At 35.6% G+C, this 23,560-nt stretch overlaps 1 protein-coding gene and 1 long non-coding RNA gene across 10 annotated transcripts in view; both read right to left on the bottom strand.

The window, feature by feature from the left end:
• Nucleotides 1-13,170: 13,170 nt before the first annotated feature.
• LOC146762750 (uncharacterized) lies at nt 13,171-18,188 on the bottom strand. 2 transcript variants are annotated; one of them, XR_014948303.1, is made up of 5 exons: nt 18,055-18,188; nt 17,581-17,672; nt 14,732-14,823; nt 14,251-14,355; nt 13,171-13,306 (listed from the first exon to the last, which is right to left on the bottom strand). It is a non-coding gene; the product is annotated as an uncharacterized LOC146762750 (long non-coding RNA). The 2 variants fall into 2 exon arrangements; XR_014948301.1 differs by having other exon boundaries at nt 14,297-14,355.
• A 1,458-nt stretch (nt 18,189-19,646) lies between these two features.
• Nucleotides 19,647-23,560, bottom strand: part of RBM26 (RNA binding motif protein 26) — a 45,442-nt gene continuing 41,528 nt past the window's right edge. For all 8 annotated transcript variants that reach the window (XM_085553240.1, XM_085553275.1, XM_085553255.1 and 5 more), the window contains 2 exons: nt 21,589-21,702; nt 19,647-20,493 (listed from right to left, as the gene is read on the bottom strand). In XM_085553240.1, the coding sequence (XP_085409366.1) occupies nt 20,404-20,493; nt 21,589-21,702 (204 nt within the window). In that variant the 3' untranslated portion in view covers nt 19,647-20,403. The remainder of the gene's footprint in view (nt 20,494-21,588; nt 21,703-23,560) is intronic.

Genomic DNA, 23,560 nt, shown 5'->3' with positions numbered 1-23,560 from the left:
CTACAGAGACCTCAAGAGAAATGAGCTGACAAGAACCTCATAAAGTTCAACAGGAAATACAAAGTCATGTCCCTGCACAGGAACAACACCTGGCACCAGTGTGTACTGCATGGAAAGCATCCTGACAGAAAAAGATCTGGGGGTTTTGGTGAACATGGTGAACCAGGTTGAACATGAGCATGCAGCATTCTCTTGCAACAAAATAAGCTAATAGTATTCTTTTTTACATTGGGCAGTGCGGTCAGCAGGTCAAGAGAGATTATTCTTCCCCTCTACTCAGCATTGGTGAGGCCACATCAGGAGCACTTTGCTGAGGTGTGTGCTCTCCAGTGCAAGGACCTGGAAATACTGGAAAGAGTCAAATGGAGGGCAACCAACATGATAACGGGTTTGGAGAACTTTTCCTTTGAGGAAAGGCAGAGAGAACTGCAACTGTCCAGCTTGGAGAAGAGAAGGCTCAGGGGGAATCATCAATATATGTAAACAGTGAAGGGAGGGTGGAAAGGGAATGAAGTCAGGCTCTTTTCATTGCGCCCAGTGACCTGACAATGGGCAGTGGGCTGTTAACTGGAATATGGGAAGTTCTGTCTGAACAGCAGGAAGCACTTCAGTGGAATACGGGAAGTTCTGTCTGAACAGCAGGAAGCACTTCAGTGCTGTGCAGGCAACTGACCACTGGTACACATTGCCTGGAGAGGTTGTGGAGTCTTTTCCTTGGAGATCTTCAAAAACTTCTTGGACAAAGTCATGGACATGTGACCACAGGTCTCCTTGCCTGAGCAGGGTGGTTGGATGAGATGACATCCAGGAGATGGCATTAGCTAAATTTCTTATCTAGGTATATGAGAATGCGCTCACATGAACAGATACATAGATGATTTTCATTTCCAATGAAAGCACGTAATTTCGTTCATAAGATAGTATGTTGATGTGTGCATTATTTTCACTTGATGAAGTCAGGAATCAGGCATAGCGCACAATCATCAGTGGACTATTGACTCAAACTTTTAGAACACTTTTCAGTTTTGCCTTGTTTCCAGCTTGTTGAACACTTTACTTGTACTTACTCTATATGATACAAAAGGAATGAGCCCCACAAAAATTGGGGGAAAACCAGAAAAAATACACTGGATTTTTCATTTAGTTTCATAGAAACTTAAGCATACTAGTTTGTTTTGCTCTGTGAATTTCTCTGCCACCATACCTTTATCCTCTGTCAGCCATGCTCCACATTTTGCTCAATTAGCCCCCAAATTTCCAGGCTCCTTCTGAAAAGCCTTTTGTGCCTTGCCTACCCTGACCTTCTCAGTTCCTACTTGCAACTCTGAATCATGTCAGGAGTGGTGGAGATAGAAAACACAGCATTTTTGAACTAGATGACAGACTCTATGAAATGATGGAAATGGGAGCAACTCGCATTGCAGCTTTCTTGTAGTTCAAAGTCAATCAACCATGTGACACAGTTCTATTGGAAATTAGGCTTCATTAGTTCTGGTGTTCATGGTAGTACTTGTTTTTAATTAAATTACTAAATGAGGGATTACGTGCAGAGAGTGCAGTGATAGTGTAATTGCTTCCAGTGATGAAATTCAAATTTCAAGCCGTGAGCTTCTGTAATACAAATGGATCCTTTATTTAGCCAGAATGGAGAGCTGCAGTCAGTTAAAAATAAGGTAATAGCTTCACTCACAATAAAAGGGCTGCTCCGACATTAGCATCGTGATTGTTCTGTGACCTTTTCAAGTAAACATATATTTAAACATGCCCTAAATACCAATGCATGAGTGGTACAGACAGCAGAGCTAAACAGTTAGCTTTGTTCAATTATAATCGGAGTTTATGAGAGTCACAATACTTTAACGTTCAGTGTTTCCAAAGGTGGCAAGAGTCACGTGAGCACATGTATTCTCACCTCTATAATAATACCGGTTACAGAATTTAGCAGAGTTGCAGGAAGGAGATGCATCCTGCTCTTTTAGGTCCTCTGTGTAAGAAAGACGCACAGAAATGCAGGGTAACCCAAAACTCCAGGCTCATAGAGATTCACGCAACACAGAATTGTCTGGGCATTGTTTTTTAAGAAGACGTCCAATCTTAATTTAGGAATGTCACACAACAGCATGAATCATCGTCTAAATTACCCCCGTTAAAATTCACTCATTGAGTTCAAAGATGTTTCTCTTTTATGCCGAAGGTGTTAAGCTACTCCTACACCTTCTTTTCCTTTCCTAAAATAACAACTACTTACGTCTGTCCACTTTTTTCCATGTATTTCAGTTCTATTTTTCTTTTGGTTACATACTGCCAACCTGTTGCGGTGAGTTGACTGGTCAAAAACTAAGTGCCTGTGGGGTTTTTATTCACTCCTCATATGGCGGGGTTGGGGAAAGAACTGGAAGAGTTAAGGACAGTTTATATAAAGCCTGTTTAATAAGTGAAAGGGGAAAAGAAGATAAAACAAAAACGCAACAAGCAAACTCATACCAAGTCAGTCTTAGGGCAGCTCCCCACCATTGCTAGTGCTGACCATGACTTGACAAGGTTTGGAATATCTCTTTGGTCAGTTTGGGTCAGCTGGCCCAGCTATGTCTCCTCCCAGTCTCTTGCCCAACCCCACCCTACAACTAGAATGGCAGAGTGAGTAGCAGAAAAGACCTTGATGCTGTGCAAGAGCTCTTCAGCAAAACAACAGTGTGTTGTCAATGCTGTTTTGGTCACCAACACAAAACACAGCAACACATGGGCTGCTACGAAGAAAATTAACTCCCTCCCAGCAAGATCCAGTAAAGGCTTTTCTCTTTTTGTTCCTAATAAAAGTAATGGAAAAAAGAAAGCTGTGTGTGTTTTACGTGCCTTGAAGACTTCTGGATTAAATTCCATCTAAAGTATGATACATACAGAAGAGTAGAAATAGCGACCTTTGTTTTGTTTTGTTTTTATGTTGAAGTGTCTCTTTTCTTGTATTCCTTCACTAATGCCTTTCCTTCTGACATGTCTACATTCACATCTTAGTTTGAAAATATATCTGGCAACTTTCTTAGAACACAGGAACATAAGAACTGCTTTCTCTAAGTCGGTATTCAACCAAGTTCAAAGGCACCTTCAAGCAAGTAAGAACTTTCACTGTCACCTATACTGCCTACTCCTGTACAACATGCATGTGTAAATCCAATTTACTTTAGTATTTGTATGAACCTCAGCTTATTTTCCTTGTATGAGAGTATGTTGACTCAGGTATAAAGGCATTTTTTAATTATATAATGTTTTCTTAATATTCTACCATCCTATAGCCCTAGAGGTCCCAGCAGCCTCCATTTCTACTTTTGGCTATTAGCAGCGTTTCAAAGTAATCATTGGGTGCCTGTCCTTTTAGTATCTAATTACACTTTGTAAGGGCTTGATTACCAAAATACATTAAACAATAATTAGATAAGGTTAATTTCCATCTAAACTATAAAGTTGAAAATATCAATATAGCAAGTAATTGGCCTTGATCAAGGTAAATAATGTCCTCTTTTTTTTATTTACATTTGGTTTTCCCCATAAACTGCCTACTGGGTTATACAGAAGTAAGAGGCTAGCAAAAATCTGAATCCCCATCCATCAGTATTAATCTCACACTTTACTGAGGCCCCATCCATTTATCTTTCCGACACAAATTAGAAATTCAAGAGTTTTAACAAATGAGCCTGCAAATGTAAACTTATTAGGCCATATATTTTTACTACACACTGTGCAGTGCCCTCCACAAAGCTGTCCCTTCAGAGAGTGTTTTCCTATTTTGTGTTATTGATGGCAGCTAACTAATCACATTTTTAATGTTGTCTTTGGGGAGGGCTGTTTGAGTGAATGTGGAAACTAAACTACCCAGAATAAATCTACCTTATTAAATGCTTGAAATTATGTGTCTTTTACAATAAAGAAACTCTCGAACACTGTTACATTTGCTAACCTTCTTTTTGCAGAAATCAAAAGACTGGGATTAATTAAAATAATACATCAAAACAGGGGTTTGTACGGAATACATCTGCATGTGAGAGAAAGGCCAAGAAAAACTGGGTAATTGGTCTCTTCATCCTTGTTCTCTCTACCCCCATCAAAATATCATTAAAAACTGCTTTGAAACTGACCTTTTTTTTCTTAAAATCTGATTTCTGTCATTGTCCAGGCTTTGAGAAAATTTACCAGTGAGCGGATCAAAATATGAATGAATGTTGAGGCGCAAGCCTCCTCCTTCACTCATTGCACAAGTTTGTCAAAGCTCCTGAACGTCAGGAAGATTTTTTGAGCAAAGCATTTCAGATTTGACACAATCAAGCTGTTTTACTGACAATGAATTCCTGAAAGTTTCCATTGAGTGGCACATTCAGCTTCCTGTCTGCTTTTCTCCAGGCATATCTGTTCAAGCAAGTACATATTTAAATGTGTATAATTTAGAGAAGACTGAGTGAAGAACAAACTGATCCAAATGACATTGGCGATTCTAACAAGATTGCATTTAAAACCTCTTAAAATGAACAGATAAACATCTTTGATCAAAAAATATCCATGCTGTTTTATCACACCATTCTTTGCATTTAACAAAATGATGTAATTACTTCAAAGATCTATATTTCTTCGCTAAAAGGTGGGTTAAATCATTTTAACCAATGATCAGCAAATATCAGAAATGCTAATTATCCTTTTATTTGCTCCCCTCCCAGCAGCAAATACAAACATGGGCAATATTTAGAATTTCCTTTTTAAAAATCAGGCATGTTATCTTTTTCTACATTCTGAGCAGCAAAAAACAAATGGTTGGGTTTGACTGGGACCTTTAGGGCTGCTTGAAGTAGTGTGTCTTATTAGTAACTCATAGAAAAAGATGAGATCATTTTCTGGTTCTCTGATACACTAGAAATTGCAGAATTTTTTTAGCTAATTATTTGAAATTGTTAGAATTCCGTTAACACCAATATGCATCAACAGATGGTGCTGGAAGTGCCACTGCAGTAATTACGGTAGTAAAGTTACCTAGCACAATTTCAGAGCAGTGTACTCTGCCATCATAATATAATGTATATTCTGTGAATAGGAATCTAATGCGTATGAAATGACAAATACTGCTATAAAACCCTATAGCTTGCACTACAGAGGAGGTCAGGAAGGACGATGGTAACAGTCCCATTTGATCTTACGATCTGTGAATTTCCAGAGGTTATATGTATAGTTTAAGAATATTCTCAGCACGAGTTTCCATATTAAACAGCAGAGAGGGAGGAAAGTAACCTTATGTGCGCCTGTATGTACAGACAGTGGGTAACACCACACATTTTACCCCTAAAAAGTAAATCATTTTTCTTTGTAGAAAAAAAATAAATAACGGGCCACTTAACATACCCACAGGCCGTGGAGATATGTGGAACCTGCTAATCCTTTCTGTGTGTGTGCATAGTCATTTGCATTTAGCTGTAACCGAGATCTAAACTTGTGAAAAGCACTGTCAGCTTTGTGTAATAGAATATGTAGGGATGGATGGAACAGTTGTCTCTGTTACAAGCTGATGAAGTTAGTTGCAATCTAAAGCAAAACAAAAAGCACCTTAATAGGAGTTTGTTTATTCTAACATCAAACCTAAGAGACTGAGCCAAGGAGAAATCTTTATTTACTCAAGCAGACCTGGGAAAATGAGAAAATCCCCGTGAATTACATGAAGGTACTTACAGAAGCAGGGGAGATTGTTTTTAATCAAACATCAATAGATATCTAGTTGAAAGATAAATGGAAAGTGTACATTTTATGAGAGCTGAGGGAATATGACAGAACATTTTCTATTAATAGTTGTTGAACATTTTAAACAGATTTCCTGCCCTTGCTCTGTTGTGTTTCTCTGACTTGCCTAGCAAAACATTTTATGGGTAAGGATATTGAAGGATACAGAACTTTAAGAAATTCAGCGATGTATTTTCTGAATTTATAAATCACGCCTTTATATAAATCAGGCATTTACACCAATGAATTGTCAGATTCTAGAACTTAATAACAGAGTTTCCATGTTTCAGTATCATTAAATTAGAAACAAAACAAATTTTCATCATCTATTCTTGTGGAATCAGAGGGGAAAAAAAATAGGTAGAATGGTAACTTCTTTTATCTGTATGCACAGATCTTCCTAAGACCAATATGGTACATCAGTCTAAACATTTAATTCAGCAATATGGGCTTTAACATATCTATGAGATTTCCAGATCAAATCATTATGGAGAAAGCAGAAACAACAGTTCATCAATCAGTATTAATCCCACAGTTTGATAATGTGGTAACTATGGAATTATTATAATTCTTTTAATATGAATAGGTTTCGAAACAAGCACTTTCTTTAATACATAGATAAACCTTCAGCCTCTTTGATCACCAACATATCTCAGGATACTTCAACTATAAGGCTGTATTTTGAAACTGGGACAATTTGGGTGTTAGTTAATTGGAGACTAGTTAAAAGAGTATTTTGATACTCTCCAAGTTGTGACAATGTCCTGGAAATCTGAAAGCCAGCTCTTTGGTCTGAGATTCCTACAGAGGTTCCAAGAGCTGCCACCTCACTGATGTTCAGAATCAAATCTGCTAGCAATGTGGTTATAAATTTGTCAAGCTGAGAACGAAGTTCCTTTGTTGGCTGAAAGTAATTTCTTGAATTTCTGTTGCTTTTCATTTTGATGTTGAGAGCCTGACATATTAAGCACATCTCATTCAAACACCTTTGTCTTAATCTCTTCCAAAAACCTTATTTTGCAGATATTATATATTTTATACATACATACACACACACACACACACACACACATATATATATATATACACACAAATATATATAATGTAATTCATTGGTAAATTCAAGGAAAAGGGCAGAACTCAACATTTGAAAGCTGTTAAGCAGAAAGGACATGAGGTAGTGTACAAGCAAAATGTATTGAGCATACAGTATTGTGTGAATTATTTCTCCAGCTGCATTTTTAAGGACATTAGAATTTGGCAGTAAAAAATGAGGGGGAAAAAAAAAAAAGAACAGAACAGTGAAGAAGGGCACTGATCTCCAAAACACTGAGCTGTGAACTTAAATCACTGCTGTTAAATACATCAGACTCTGTCCATCAAAGACCTTTAACAGTTTAGCCTGCTTAGTCTAGTAAAATGAAGCCTGTAGTGATATATGACAGCTGTTTTTTAACCTATCAAGGATTCACATACTGAATGGAGAAAAGCTATTTAAAACATTGGGTAGTTAATTTTAGTTTACTGGGTTGTAAATCAGGTTAGCCTACAAAAAACATAGTTCCTGATCATCAGAAAACACACATGTATTGTTCGCACAATTGTACGAGAGAGACAGACGAAAATGTCTTGCATTTTAAGAGAGGCCTCTGTCAGTTTCTGAAAGGGATTATGCCTTGTGACTATTGCTGCTACCAGTGAACTGCACCTGACAGGAAGGTCAGTGTAAGGACTTCTCCCCTTTCAAATGATGAAATTAAATTTAAATGCATTGTAAGCAAAATGATTTCTTTTCAAACAATATTTTAGGTACATGGTTAATTTGATTAATACTTATTTTCTTCATTCCAAAACATATATATTTTTAAATATATTTTAGGGCAGCTAGAAAAACATCAAATATTTGTACATTTCTTAATGTCAGCTTTTCTTACCAGGCACTTTTCAAAGGCTTTCAGTGGTCACTAAAGAACTGTATGCAACATCCGGCTTTTTAAACGTTGACCAACACAAATACCAAAGGAATGAAAGATTTTAATATGTAAGTGGACTTATTTTTTATTGTATTTTTTATTTTTAATAGCTTTTTTGCGTAGATAATGGTGAGGCCGAACCTCCTCTCAGCAAAAGCAACAAGACATTCAACTGTTTTAATTGGTGAACTTTTGATATACACTATAAGAATGTAAATTACAGGTGAATTAAGAAAAGGTGATTAGAAATAGAAGCTTGATAGCAGTTACAAGCACATTTTGAAAGCTAACTCAAAAAACCAAAGTTTTAAAAAATCACAGTAATTTGCACAGTACCTCAACTGTGAGCTTTCATGCAGTTCAAAAACAGGTATTAAATCCAAATGAATAGAGAACCTCTGTAACAGGCTGCCACAAAAGAAATAAGAATGCGTTTTTATTTATTATTCACCTCTGGAGAAGGAAATCTTAAAGTCTTCATCTTGAAATAACAAATTCCTCCTGCATGTAATCAAAAGCAAAGGCATTTTCAGGGTTTAGAGGAGGACAGGATAAAATGGCGAAAGGCAGAGGCATATACCAGTTATAGACTGCAAAATCAATTTAAGAAGTGCAACTGCAGTTGTCTTTCCCAGGTTTTTAATTATGTGTTTGTTTGCCATGGTGGCCTAATTTAGTCAAGTAGATGAGCCAACATTAAAAGCTGGTAGGAGAGGTAAGTAATCCCCAGGGCGGGCTGCTTGTGAAGAGAGTTTAAAAGCTACATGTACAGAAGCAGAAGCCAACGCAAATTTGAGAAGGGGGTCCACATGATAAACGGTGAAAAGCCAGCAAATCAAATTTTTCACAATTAGTTGAACAACAACTGTGACAGGTTTGGCGCTTAGCATTTTCATTTGTGTGCTCAAATTTGGTTATCTGTCCTCTTTTATGCAAATGTGATGTGACAGGAGAAGCTGGGAGCACTCAAGCAGGCCGATCACTCACAACAGGAGCTAGGTCTGTACAGCTGAGAGGCCTGGATTAAATGGACTGAGTGCTGATGGATAAATGACATAAGCCCCGCTGAAAGCCTCATGAAGTGATTTAGAACTTCTTGAAGACGATACCCAGAACATAAATTATACTTTATCCTCAAATTTAAAAAGAGAGGGGGAAGAAACCACCAGCTTCTACCAGTAAATAAGCACACTTACAATCTCACTAAATCTAAGATGCTTGTTGCCTAGTAGAATACAAAAGTTACAAAATCTACCTCTCATGATTGCTTATGCACTGCCACCTGACTACAAAACTCACTACAGCAGCTTACTGCCTGTGTGGGAAACCCAAAAAGTTGATAAAGCAATTAAAGCATTAGCTCATGAAATACACGTATAAACATGGAAAATACTTTCTAGATATATGTGCAATATCCAGTCACACTATCCTGCTGCAGAAGGTATAGTAATTAAGATGGTAAACTGTACTCAAAAGCATACTTGCACAGGACGACTTATTTGTGTATACCTTCTCCTTTGTCAGAAACTCCAGTTCACTAGATAGGTTTGCCAGAGAAATTTCGCAGCTTGCTCCTTTAAGCACAGAATTGTGGAATAGTTTAGGTTGGAAGGGACCTTAAAGATCGGCCAGTTCCTACCTTCCTGCCAGAGGTAACTTCCACTAGACCAGGTTGCCCTAAGAACCATTTAACATGTCAAACAGTCAAAATTTCACTCTCGCATCATATGAGGCAATTTGCATTTGTGCTGGGTTAATTTTTAAGATAGATTACTGACAATACTTGATAGTTCTAGAGACATCCAATCCTTACAAATAATAGGAAATTTTGTATACAATGGCCTATTTGTATTTCAACTTTAAGATTTTTGTGGATTTAAAAGAAAAGAGAGTTGTTTTAAAGAAGATTCATTTTTCTGGTCCTAGCATACAAATGAGCAGCAAATAGTTATCAGAAATTTATAGACTGTGGTAGCTCCTGGATTTAATGAAAATGTAAAACACATGATAGTCTCATGAGATTAAGAATTGGTAGAAATCTTATATTCTTATGAAAGAAAATCCACAAAAATCTTAAAGTTGAAATACAAACAGTCCATTATATTCAAAATTGGGGGGAAATAAACTGTCGAGTTCTTCAAAAGGCAACACATACTTTAGCAAAAAACACTATATACGACATTTTAGTACACTGTATAGATTTGTGCTTGCGTTGCTGCAAGACTTGAGATCTGTAAGCTAATCAGTGAATTCATGAAGATAGAAATAGGCAACTACTTTTCACTGTATTTTTGAATTCCAAAAAAGATTAGTCTACCTTTCATAATACTATTTTCATTGTTTTTTCATTTTGAATGCTTTTAGTTTACCTGTTTTTAGAAAGCAGCTATTGAAGAACACACAGCTTTTTGCAGATAAGACAATACTTGATAGGGCTCCTAAACCATCAGAGTGTTCAGATCACTTGCCAATCTTTCAGAGAGGAAGGGCAAGACAGAACCATTGATTCTTTGGACATCTGGACAGATATCTAAAAGGTGTCAGCCAAAGAAATGCTCTGCACAGCAAAAGTGTTCAATTCTTAAAGTTCAATTGACACACGCTCCTATTAATGAAATTTTAAAAGGTGAGACTCATACCTTCGAGCTCATTCTGCAGTAACTGTGACCAAACAGGACCCTGTACTCCTATACTACATCATCATTCAATTCCTCACCTGAAATTACGATCTGCCTGTTAAGCTGCTCGTGTAACTGTTTCCCAAATTTGTCAAAGACAACTGGATTAAACAGTTTAAATAACAGCAGAGATCTATTTCTTGGCTTATTAAGGCTAACTGATCTAACTTGGACAAATGGGTTTGCTAATCTTTCAAAACAGCAACTGACTGACTATACAACATACTGCAGAGGGGTTCATAACAAACAACAAATTTAGAGACTCCTGAGATACTCAAGAGGAAAGGTACCTTGAATGCTCTATTAAAGCTACAGCTGGAAGCTTCTGTGAAATCACAGCACAGAAAAACAGTATTTCTTTGTGCCATTTTGCGGGTTTCGTAGTATTTTCCAAATGTTTTATCTCAAGAGTTTTCTTCTGCAACAAATAGGGCTGCCTCACGCACATGACAAGACAGCAGGTGAACAACAGGAATGGAAACATGTTCATAACCAGTTGTTTGGCCTGCTTTGGAACTTGAAATCTCAGCTTCCATCTCAGTACCTCCATCTAGCTATTTAACATCGGTAGTTTATTTCACTCAGACCCAATAAACTTTGACAAAATCAGCCCTGATGCTGTCTAACCTAATCACAAGTCCTACACATCATGCTACCTCCTTATACTTACTCAGATCTTCCCACCTGGCTTGACTCCCTGCCTGGCTCAAATCTCTAAATGCCATCAGAATTGCCTAAGTTCCCTTCCAATGGCTTAGCCTGTCTACACAGATCCATTAGTGGAAATGATGTCTTCCTGCTGCAGCTTAGCCTCAGGGCAGTTTTACCCAGCTGGCAAACCTGAGTTCTCCTAGGAAGAAAAGTGCAGGCACTGCTGCTCATTCCTTCAGCTCGGCTTTCCATAGCACAGCGGTGTCTGGAAGGAGGAAGCAGCTCATAAGTAGGTACTGCTATTGCATTAGCACAGTAATGACACAAGTCACAGAGCCATTAACACAAAATTACTACAAAATATAAAACATCCGACAAAACTCTTCCAAGTTTTCTCACATCACCTCTGGAAGCAATCCTTAATCCATTTAAGTAAACACCTTCCCCACCACAGAAAGGAAGCAGAGCTACCACCTCAATATCTCTGCTCATAAGGCTATGAAGGTTACTTTTTACTGACTTCCAGCTGGGTGAAGAAGGTCAGCTCTTATGCAGGGCCATGCAGCTTTCAATTTAGGAGGTCATTGTTGAATCACAGCATTGTTTCACATTTTTAAGGAGCCTGTGCGAGTGTGATGTTCTCAATTGCCCTTCTCAGCAATTACTCTTCTGATCTTCAATTCCACATGTTGTTAAAAGCTTTATTAAATATTTTATCCTGGATAAGGGGGAAGAGATAAAAGAATTGAACCAAAACACATACAAAAGCAGGCAGCACTGTGGTGCCATTTTTTTTGCAATGGAAGTAACTCAAGGTGAACCAAAAATGCGGGAAGAAGAGCTCTATGTATCCCAGCAGCTCACCCCTGACCCAGCATTCCTCACCATCACTGTCTTTTCAGTCACATGGTTAAGTAAATTAGGAAGATAATTCAGTTAGACTGCCTTATTTTTGAAAGCACAGCTCAGCTTCTCAATCACTGTATTATCACACAGATACCCGTCAGGCACAAAGGACAGGCAGGAGTGGCCAGCCACTCCCTTCTTGATTTACATTAGTATTAAAGAGAATGTTCTGTGCAACTTAGTTCTGACCATGAAAGAGTTATTCCTGCTCTACCTAGAAAATGAGCTTTTGAAAAACACTATAAAAACCGGTAGTGGGTAGAAATTACTTAACAAAAAGATTCGAAAGGTAAAAGATAGCTCAGTATTTGTTAATTCAGGGTGACTCCAGAGAGTAATTCATAAGCTTCTAAATTAATACTTTTAAGGAGGTCATAAAATGTGAAATTTAGTAACTGCTATAGCCACTCAAGATACCATCAATCCTGCCTTAGACTACTAAAACACTAGTAATTATCTACTCAAATTATTTTAAAAGTTTAACAAAAGCTTATCTACAGATAGTACTGTAGCATGATATACTATCGTCTTAAAAATGGCCACGTAGCAAATGCTACTGGTTAATCTTTTATTATTTTAGGTTCTAGTTTCTAGGATTTATTCCACTAATACAAAGTTGTTACTTTGGTATTTTCCTCATAAGCAATCTTCAAACTATTCAGTGTTTAGTAAACATGAAGGAATTAGTAAACCTGAAACGAAAGGCCAATACAAGAGTAAACATACCGATATTTTCCCTACATTAAAGTAGCATTAAAGTAAATGAGGATGAGAAAAGAAACAGCACTTACCTGAAAACCATTTGAAAGGGTGCTTAGAGAGATTCAATCCAGAAACAATCTAATATTTCTTAGTGATTTTAATATAAATGTTACCAAAACATAATTTTAGCAAAGAAAAATAGAACAGCACTGACCTATTACACATTAACAAAATGTAATGGCGAGTTACGCACTGTGATTTTCCACTGTATAAGAACATCACCAACAAAAAATTCAGTTTCACTGTTACACTTACATCCTTACATAATTTCTCATAGAAAAATATTTTTATCATTCAGGCCAGGAACAAAGTCTTCTGATCAGCAGATCATGTGTTAACCAGCTCTCAGCTTCTTCTAGTATAAAAGCTCTTTCCTACTTAATCTCATATTTTTCATCAATACACCAAATCTGGCTGCATCACAGTGGCAAATATAAGTACACAACGTACAAGCAGGATGTTGGCTATGGGAATGAAAAAATCCGATCTCTAAAACCAGAGAATGTGCCTCCTTCAGCTTCCAAGAGTTTTGAACACTGACCACAAAGTAGCCTGTAGAACTGCCAGGGATCAGATGCTTGAATGCTGTAAACAAATATTCACCAATTATTGACTTGGAATTAAATACATAAATAGATTTTTTTTTCTTCTGAAAGTTACTGAATAAACTACTCCTGGGTATTGCAGTAAAAGTAGTTTTCTACTTTATCTGTTAAAGGATTAACTGATTTTAAAGGTGTTCCAATAGACAAGTAGTTATTGTTTCTATATCTATCCCATTCAATCAGTGGAATAGAGAACGGAAGCAAAGTTTTGAAGCACAGACATTTCTCATCACTGTAATCATTTGAGAGATGGCAATAACTTTAGTTGGAAACTCTTCTCTCTGATATTGCATGCATAACTGCAAGGGATAGGAAACACCACACAAGAATTCAAATGTACACCCTTACATGTTGTCGGTCTAAACAAGATCTATGTACACTAACGATGCACATTAAGAATTCCAGGTGTAGAGATGCATAGGCAACATGTAGCTTCCCAATTCACACATGCATGACAATACAAGATAAATAACCATCAGAATGAACAAGAATTTCAAATTGTCATTAAAAATTGCTTTGTGTAGTTATAATCCACCAATTGGTGAAGTTACCATAGTAATTCCTTGATGTATTTAGTATAAGGCTGCTATGAAACAAAGATAACTGGCTGCACTGGTGAAATTACTTCACATTGTGTTAAACTGATAATTTCTTTTGAATTTTACACAAAAGATAACAACATCTGCCCCACCTTGCTCCTTTCCAACAATTAAATGCTGTTTACTTTATATGCCTTACTCCAGAGTATAAACACAAAAGATTTTTATGTAATGCTTTGACAAGCAAGATGGAGCTACATAAAGTTTTCTATAACTTCACCTGCAATCTATGAAACGCTAATTCAACTCCCAGAGCAGAAAAGCAGGTGGATATATCCCTCTTGTAACACAGAAACATGCCTTTGTTTTATGAAGATTTAAGCACCTGGAGTCATGTTTTATCATTGATACCAAAATCCGAGGAGAGATACCTTGTTTCAGTTCACACAAACAGAATTTCTGCTGACATGGTAAGGATGTACACAGGTTTCTGCAAGAAATGCAAATATTAGCATGAGAAGTGAAACAAGAAAAATATTACTGAAATACTGAAATGGGAGCAAATTACTTCCAGTTACTGTCAGTTTCACTGGTGTAGTCATAGTGCCCTCTAGCATTCAGAAGAGAAAATGCAGCCCTATATCAATGAAATGAAAACAGTGAGAACTGTCCTTGTTTAAGCAGCGAAAGGACAGTCTGCAATTGTGATCAAGAATATTTCTTCATGTTAAAAGCAAAGTACTTTGAGGGAATGGACAATCCTCTCAGCTTTTATTCACCAGATCTACAGCATTGAGAAGCTCTGTAAAATGCAATTTCTTGCACCCTAAAGGCATTTGTTTACTCTATAGATCTCACTTACGTACCTGCATTAGCAACACGCATGTGATTTTGACAGAAGGACAGGGATTTTTACACACATAGACGAACGTACGTATTTGTGAAGTCTTTGTTTTCCCTACAAAGAGGAAACATTTTCATGTAAACATCTTCACTGCACAACATTCTGTGTGAGATGAAGAATAAATTATGACCTTTAAAATCCAAGAAACTTTTTTCATTCCCTAGAGAGCAAATTATTGTATGGAGAAAAGACTTAGTATGCCTAAGAGCAGAAAAATCTTCCGCATAGCTGCAGATCATTAGGAAAACATTTTAGAGAAGTTAGCGGTTCGTTTTCGTTCCCTCGCATTTAAAAGAGCAAGGAAGCCTAATCAGCAGTCATAAATCTTAATGAAATTTATTTCATTACGAAATGGTCATCTGCACAGTTCAAGTTTGGAGGCCCATAGATATATATGTTTTTTATTTCAAATAATCTCCATAGCTTGTCAGGAGGAATTGCAAATAATAGTTTGCTTCCTTCCTTCCTTCCTTTTTTTATGAAAGGTTTATGCTAAAAGATATAAAAAAGATCTGCTTTTTAAGTATTCACCCAAATTATTACCCAAAATCTTAAGTGAAACCACTACATAGAAAATAACCATTAAATTAGAAAAACAGCTAAAAAAAATACAGGTATTAAATGATTGGGTGTTGCTAAACTTCCAGATGGTATTACTCTCTCTGCATCCAAAAGGTCAAAATAAAAGCTAACAAATAAATAGAAACAAACAAACAAAAAGTACAACTACTGTAGACATTTATCAGAAAACTGACTTTTGAAGTGTACGTGCCCCACAATTTCTCTGCCATTTTCTGAGAAATACTAAAATCCTGTTCACTGACTAGCATAGACAGATTTCTTGAATGGAATATTACAGTCATTACCAGAGAAGGGCAAGAATCTGAATTAACAGAGATTCCAAGGGTGATCCTAGGATTCAAGTTTTCAATCTCAAAAACACTATTAAGAAGAGTCAGATTAGTTCATTTTCAAATACAGAATTGGTCTCAGCATTTCAAGCTTAAAATGAGAAGGAAATTAATCTTTACTCAAGTGAGTAAAGAAAAGCAACAACCAGGTAAACTTTAGCAATAACACATATAGAAGGAATTTTCAAGTAATGATCTATTAAAAAAAAATTAAAAGAATAAGTCCTTGTGTAATAGTATGTTCTTGAAATCCCAATCATTAGAATCATAAAATCATAGAATTACTCAGGTTGGAAAAGACCTTGAAGATCATCAAGTCCAACCACAGCCTAACCATAGTACCCTAAACTCAAACAACCCTCTGCTAAATCATATCCCTGAGCACCACATCCAAACGGCTCTTAAACACATCCAGGGATGGCAACTCTACCACCTCCCTGTGGAGAAATTAGCAGTCCACGTAGATCTAAATAGAATTCCAATAAAGACTAAAATCAGTAGAGTCTATTTCTGTTGCATCTATTTCTGATGCCTACAGATTCAAAGAAGTTCGGAATGACACATGCAAATAGTTTAATATAAAAAAATGAAAATCATTATTTATAAAACAGTATTTAGACAACTGTGCGACAAAGACACTGGGGGATTTGTAAAGGTCTACACGAGTCCACAGAAACCAGCAGTTCATTTTCACCAAGAATTAATTTACAACTATACTGCCTCAATAGAAAAACAGACTTATTTTTTATTTTGGGAAATGCTGATCACGAATGACAAGTTTTTCATATATTTATTGGAAAGGAACTGAGTGTTGTACTCTAGAGCAGTAAGAAATTGCTCTTTATCTTTGGAAAAAATGATAAAGAACCATCAATACTATTCACTTCCATAATTAACCCGTTTTCTCTTTTTTTTTTCCCCAATAAATCTTAGATTTCTGCTATTTGTTTCAGTTTTTCTGCTTTTGTTAACTGAAACTTATAAACTGAAATAAAATCTGGGCAGTACAAGATTAAATCTGATCACAACATCTTCCTGTTGCAACATTAGAACACTGCCAAGTTACGAAAAAATGTGATGTGTCACTCAATGTCTAGATTTCTTTATGTTACTTTGTGTATTGGTACAACACTGTTCCAAGTCAGTGTCTTTGCGCACATTTGTATTTAATGAGACCTCCTTGTTCAGAATTCCATATTTAACAAAAAATATAGGGGACATGAGAAGCTTCCATTCAAAACAATTACTTTGAAACAAATTTCTTGCACAACTTTTGGTCATTTTTTTAATGTTTATGAGATATCTGACAATCAGAACTGTGTCCACTGCATCTGAATAAGTAAATAAATCAGACAAACGTATTAAAAGCTATCCAACAACTAAGAAAAACAGTCATTGTAAACGGTGCTGCACTGCTATCAGACACCTGAGTTACCTGGATAGCATTTTTGGAGTCCTTGTATAGTTAAGGGAGACTCTTTTCAGAGAGCTGCTTGGAAAATAAGGCTATTTAAAATGTCTAAAGTAGTACTAATGCTTTCAAATGAGTTCTTTTTCTGTTTAAGAAACAGACTCTCTATTACTTCATTGTCAAGTCAGTCATTTGCCTTCATGTTTTGGTAAGAAATAACATATGGGTTTTCCTATTTGAAATAAGTGAGTTAAAAGAGAAAAATAACTACAACACTGGTAATAAATAATGCTTGAAAGAGGCATTCTTGCTGTTTTACTGCTTTATAGACAGTAACTCTGAATTACTGACTCCCATTACTTAACATTTTCTGTAATTTAAACAAATGTGGCTTACTACTATATTGCCATTTAACTACATAACAGAACACAACTTAATCAAGTACTTCAACACATAGCTGGAAAAGAAAATACTTTCTTAAATGTTTACCTTATTATCCAAAGAAATTTGGAAAAGCTTTCTCGGAAAACCAGTGTAGACTGTTCCTGGTGTTTCAGACTAGGAAAATCCATTTGCAGGAACTGTTAAAAAAAACACCATAATTATTTAAGCTAAGCATAATGGAGGCATACTTAAGAATGCACTCAGAAGGATCAACTAAGAAAAGAAAGAAATGAAAATCAGTAGGATGTTTGGTTTGTTCAGTCAAAAGATGTAGCTCCGGATGACATGACAAGGAATCTCACTGAATGCTATCCTAATAAAAGATCTCACTGGACTGAAGTGAAATTACGAAAGTTGTTTAAGGTAGCAGTAAAGGAAAGAGCAAAGCTAGGTAAGGAATACCAGAACAAAGTTAAAACAAAAAAGACAAACAAACAATAAAATAGAAAATAAATCAATAAAACAATTTGATAGAAATACAGAGGACATCAATTTAGATTGCAATCAGAACATCATTACCTTATGCTGAATGGCATCCAATTACAGATTAGTTTTAACTGAAACAAACATTTTGATTTGTTTTTTTAAGTGACAGCAAACCGAACTGTTCTGATCCAAGTGGTTTTCGATCATTCAAAATGATCTAAAATAACAGCAGAAGATAAAAGAAATGATAGCAAGTATTTCCCCTGACACCTTCCCCTGATGAAAGTTTGGGTAAGGAAGGTGTTGAAAACATATTCCCCCTACAGGTAGACCAGGCTGCAGGCAATTATTAAGAAATGAACCTAGCATGGATCTGTTAGCATGCTGAATTCAAAACAAGCAAGCAAATATGAAATAGTAACTTTTAAATTAGATGATAAAAAATTTTCAGATGCTTCACAATAACCACCCATATCAAGTATACACAAGTGCTTTTCATTAGCTTGTGCTGAGATTTACTGCCACTGAAAAGCCATGATTGAGCAGTAGAAAAAGCACACTACACAACAACTTTAAGGTAGCACGCATAGTTGTTTCCCATGCTGTACCTGTTCTACATGAGAACATACTAAAGAATTCCACCTTCTGGACTGACAATCTGGCAGGCTTCAAATGCACTAAATTATTAACAAGGAAAAGTAAAAAAGCTTGTATTTAACTCAGTGAACTGGAAGAGCTCAGTTTATAAAAAAAGTTCTTGAACTATTTTATTTGCCTTAAATTCAGTGTAAAAGGAAACCTCAAATTCAGTTCATTAAGGCAAGATTTTTGAACTTACTGTAACAAGCATGGCAGTCAAGTGTGGTATTTCAATGTGAAACTAGTCTGTACAAAAAAAAAATTAAGTGCATATTTCTGCAGGAAGATATGCATACATACATCTCCCCTCCAAAACAGAGAAACACAAGAACCAAAGACAATAGATTGAAATACTGTATCGTTTTGTCAGGTAAGATTTCATTTGATGAAAATAAAAAAGAACTAGTGTAAACAAATGCTTGCTTTTTCTTTCGCAAACGCAGCAGCAGAATGCCGCCAAAAGGAAAAGAAAGTCTGTTACTGCAAAGAGCTAGTGAGCTCCCCCTCCTAAAGGAGAAGCTTCAGATCCTGTACAACACAATGCCCTCTTGCAGCCAATTAAGTATTTCTACAGTGTACGATTCCTGTATGTAATTTTCACATAACTGAAGTACACTATAGCGTGAATTTGCTACCTGCCAAATTCTACTTACAAAAAAAATCACATGATGGAACTACAGAAATAGAGATTAAAAAAATGTATTAGGGTGTGTGATCAAAGTTTTTAGAATCATACCTACCTAATATTCCACTTCTCGTACTCTTGTCTTCCTAAACTACATTCAAGTAGTGCACGTGTTTTTGTGAGATTAAGCTTTCTTCCTCAGTTCTACAGTGCAGGATAAATATTAAATTCCTTACCGTTGAATCATTATTCTACTTAAAGTTTGACTTAAAGCAGCTTTAAAATTCAGAAGACATTTGAAACCTTTTATGCAACAGAGTACATCTGTGAGTTAAATGAAACTTCATTATTTCAAGATATTTCTTTTATATTCAAATACTATTTTAATGTGAAAGTGATTAGAGCTCTTTTTGTGAGTATGGGGGTGGGATTGCCATTTGAAATGGTCTTTTCTCTTTTTTTTTTTTTTTTTCTTTTCTTTTCTTTCTTTTTTCATTATGAAGGACCATTGCCTTCTCTTTTTTGGTTATTGCTTTTTTTTTTTCTTTTTTCTTTTTTTTTTTTTTTTCTTTTTTTTTGAAGACCATTCCATTTATTTATTTTTTAACATCTTAAAGTCATAAGGACTTATATGCAAAGCAGTCATACACTTTATCATTAAAACCCATAGGTAAAATACGTACACAAATCCAACAAAAGGCTAGTACATAGTAAAGCCTAAGCATACTACTATGCAATATTATGAATACATAACTTTAGAGACTTCAGTTTAGTATTGTTATCTATTCATTTCTGAAAACATTCACAAAGATTTTAAATGCAAATTTTCATTCCGTATCTGGAATAGAACAAAAATTATCTATGTTATAACAACTTCTGGTCATTTGTGCTTGACCAATTCAGTAAATTACAAAGAACCCAAAGAATTCTGTAACTTTCTGTAGAACTATGTAATAAAAACATTGCATATGTTCCTAGTATGATGTCTTTAGCAATCATTTACTGAAATGTAACTCAAACATCAATCTCTCAAAACGTGTAACTGATCAGCTTCCTTTTAGTCTATATCCGAATTCAACTTCATCACAAAACCCCTTTTAATACAAAGATGCAGAAGTACATTAGGTAATACTAATGCAACACAGGTGCAGTTCTAGCACTGTCGTCGGTCAGTTGAATCATCTTCTCCATGAACGAGATTCATTATCCTCCTCCTCCTCGTCGTCATCTTGAAGAAGAGAGTCATCCACCAAAGATTCTTCCTGAAACTTCAAGAGATAAACAACAGGCTTAATTATGTTAGAAAATGTAAGAGATTGAAAGGCAAAATACAATCCAGATCCTTAAAATTTTAAGAAAGAATATACAAGGTTATTTTTCACAGGTAAACAGCAATGCTTTCAAAAAGTATACAGTGTGTACAAAATGTACATATAGTTAATAACTGGTAAATGCAGCTGCTTTTTTTTTTTTTTTTTTCCTTTTAATGAGCTTTATAGTTCATTATAGTTCTTTTAATGATCTTATAGTTCAACAGATCTTCTGATTCTTCAAGCATGTCCTCATGCCCAATTTTTAACATTCTGATGAAATTTAAGATGCTACACTGAAAACTTAGGTTAGCTTTCCCAAGTTTATGTTAACTATGCATCTTTCAGTATGAGCTTAAACTAACTCATTAAACAAGACACCCCTTTTACCCCCCTACACACACACACGCGCGAAAAACAACAAAACACCCCATGAAGGTAATTCTTCATTTCAGTCCTAAGCCTCTTCAGGATTTTAGGTGAATTTACAGAATTTACACATGGAAAAAGGATGGAAGCCTTCAAGTTTATACAATATCAGCTATAAAACAAAGTCATATGAACAGCACAATCAACTGTAAGCATATAGAAACCTGAGATATTGCACACATTTAAGACTGAAATTCAGGCTGGTTACTAAAGGTATCTCACAAATCTCACACAAAGAATACAATATTTAAACACATAATTTCCCAAGAATCGTTGAAAGGAAATCGATTACATAAAGGCATTTTGTGAAAGGCAAGGGGATTCATTCAGCTGAAGATCATTTAAATAAAATCCCACCCATGGTTTGGACAAAATCCCCATTATTTCTCCAACCTATTTTATTTTCTAGATATATACACTAGAAATAAAACATGCCCGCAATGAAAAGTGGAGTATTTAGACTGTCAACAGCCTAGAAAATGATATTTTTTAAATAAATAAATCCACTTCTGATACTAAAAAGTCAGATTTAAGAGGTATGAATCAATAGATCATTTTCATTAAAAATAACAACAAAACCATTTCATTTTAAGAAATAAATACGAGACAAAAAAGCAAGCTTACTTCTTCTTCATCAGGCTCAGCTTCTTCTGTTTCAACAGCTGATATGCTAGCAACAGGCTTGTTCCATGCCAACTTTAACTCCTGTCCTTTAAACCGAGCCCCATGAATTGCAGCCTAAAACAAGTTTAGTCATTTAGTTAAATATGTCTTTGTCAGGAAAAAAAAAAACACTTCACTAATACTTAAATGCCAGAAACAAGCCAACAGTCTGCTTTTTCTGAAGAAAAAACAAGTTTTAATACGTTAATATTGAATTACTGTTTATCATCTCACACAAAAAGCTTTATTAACTACTCATGGAATTCACACATCCTTTCAGGAAAATGATCAAAATGTATTCAACAAAATAAGCGCAGGAAAATCATCAATCATTTAGTGATGCAACATACTGAACTTAATACCTTCCTCAGCTTTTAATACTACACTGATGGGTACTTCACCTTTCAAAGACTGACACAAAGCTTTTAACACATTACTTACTAGAAGAAACAAGCCATCCCACAAACACAAATAATTCAATATTAAAGAAAAAAAGAAACCTTTGTGATTACAACTAAATCTACTGGAAATGTTTCACTTCCTGCATAGCCCTTGTAATTGAAATATAAAAATTTTTAACTTATAGGATATTCATGCCTTTCTAAGTACCAGATCCATTAAGTGGCTGCTTTGGAAATAGTATGTTCAAATTAAAGTAACATGAAGTAGCATAAATCAGCGTTAGCAACATTCTGAAGTAACTGTCATAGTCACAAAAGATTTATAGTGCAATCTGAAAGCACAGCATAATGTGAAATGTAGAAACAATTACATGTTCGATGACATCTGAACATGAATTGTGTGATATTAAAGTCCCCAGGTATAAATTTTAAATCTTTACATATAAATTTATGATAAATTTAAAAGATTCTACGCCTATTAAAATGCAGCTGTGGAGCTTCTTGTCCATGGTCTCATCACAATATCACGTAACTAGAATTTTTAAAAGCACTTATACGTGACATTTAGATCCAGAAACAACTTGTAATCTTTGGGAGAAATTACTACTACATAAAATTCTACATTTTACAACAGGGAATCCTCCTCTTCCTTTAAGACTAGAAGAGATACAGTCATAAAGCTGAAGCCTTTTTTCATTTAAGAAAGTAAAATATTAGCAGCATTTACTCCAAAACTGTCCTCAGCGGATGGTTTTCAATGAATACATTCTGTATCTACAATTTCTACAATTTCCAGCCTTAGAGTCTGCTGTACTAATAAACACAAAAACTTCAGTGGAAGTATATTTAGTACATAAGAATATCATAAGGGAAAAAAAAAATGAAACTTCGCTGCATTTGATTTAGCACATTTTTTTATAAGATCTTATTTAAAAATAAACATGCAATTAGACATGTTTACATGAAAACTGAAAAGTTTTATTGCTAACTGGACAGTGGACATATCACACACAGATAATGAATTCTAATCCAATCCAGATCTTTCTACTTTTCACAGAACATTCCAAACTTTACCTCAAATGCACCTTCACCTTGAATATATACTATTTTTCTAAAGCAGTGAAATATATTGTGAAAAAACAATACGCATACACAATGTCAACTTTAATTATTCCACTGACCATACCTCCCTTCCACTGACCATGTCTCCCTTCTCCCTTGTCCATACCTTTCTGCATTTTCTGCATTATTCTCTGTCTTCATTTCATATACAGCAACTTCTTAGTTTGCTTCCAAAGTACTCCTGAACTTTGACTTTTGGGTACAGAAATTTAGCTATGACTGAAATGATTCTCCAAGCCAATTTTTTCAAAGTCGTAAAAGTAAAACCTATATTTTGCTGCTAAACAAGTGTAATGGAATTCCAGGGTCACAGTCTGAACCAATGCCTGAGCTGGGGGGGTATGTGAGCGCCTGGAGTGGCAGGAGGGGGGAGTCTAGAGCCACCCTACTTCCATGCAATCTGAGTCTGC

The sequence above is a fragment of the Coturnix japonica genome, chromosome 1, assembly GCF_054131305.1.
Source record: "Coturnix japonica strain WE chromosome 1, WE-NBRP24, whole genome shotgun sequence".
In the NCBI taxonomy this organism is placed as follows: domain Eukaryota; kingdom Metazoa; phylum Chordata; class Aves; order Galliformes; family Phasianidae; genus Coturnix; species Coturnix japonica.
This window is presented reverse-complemented; position numbering and strand designations above follow the sequence as displayed.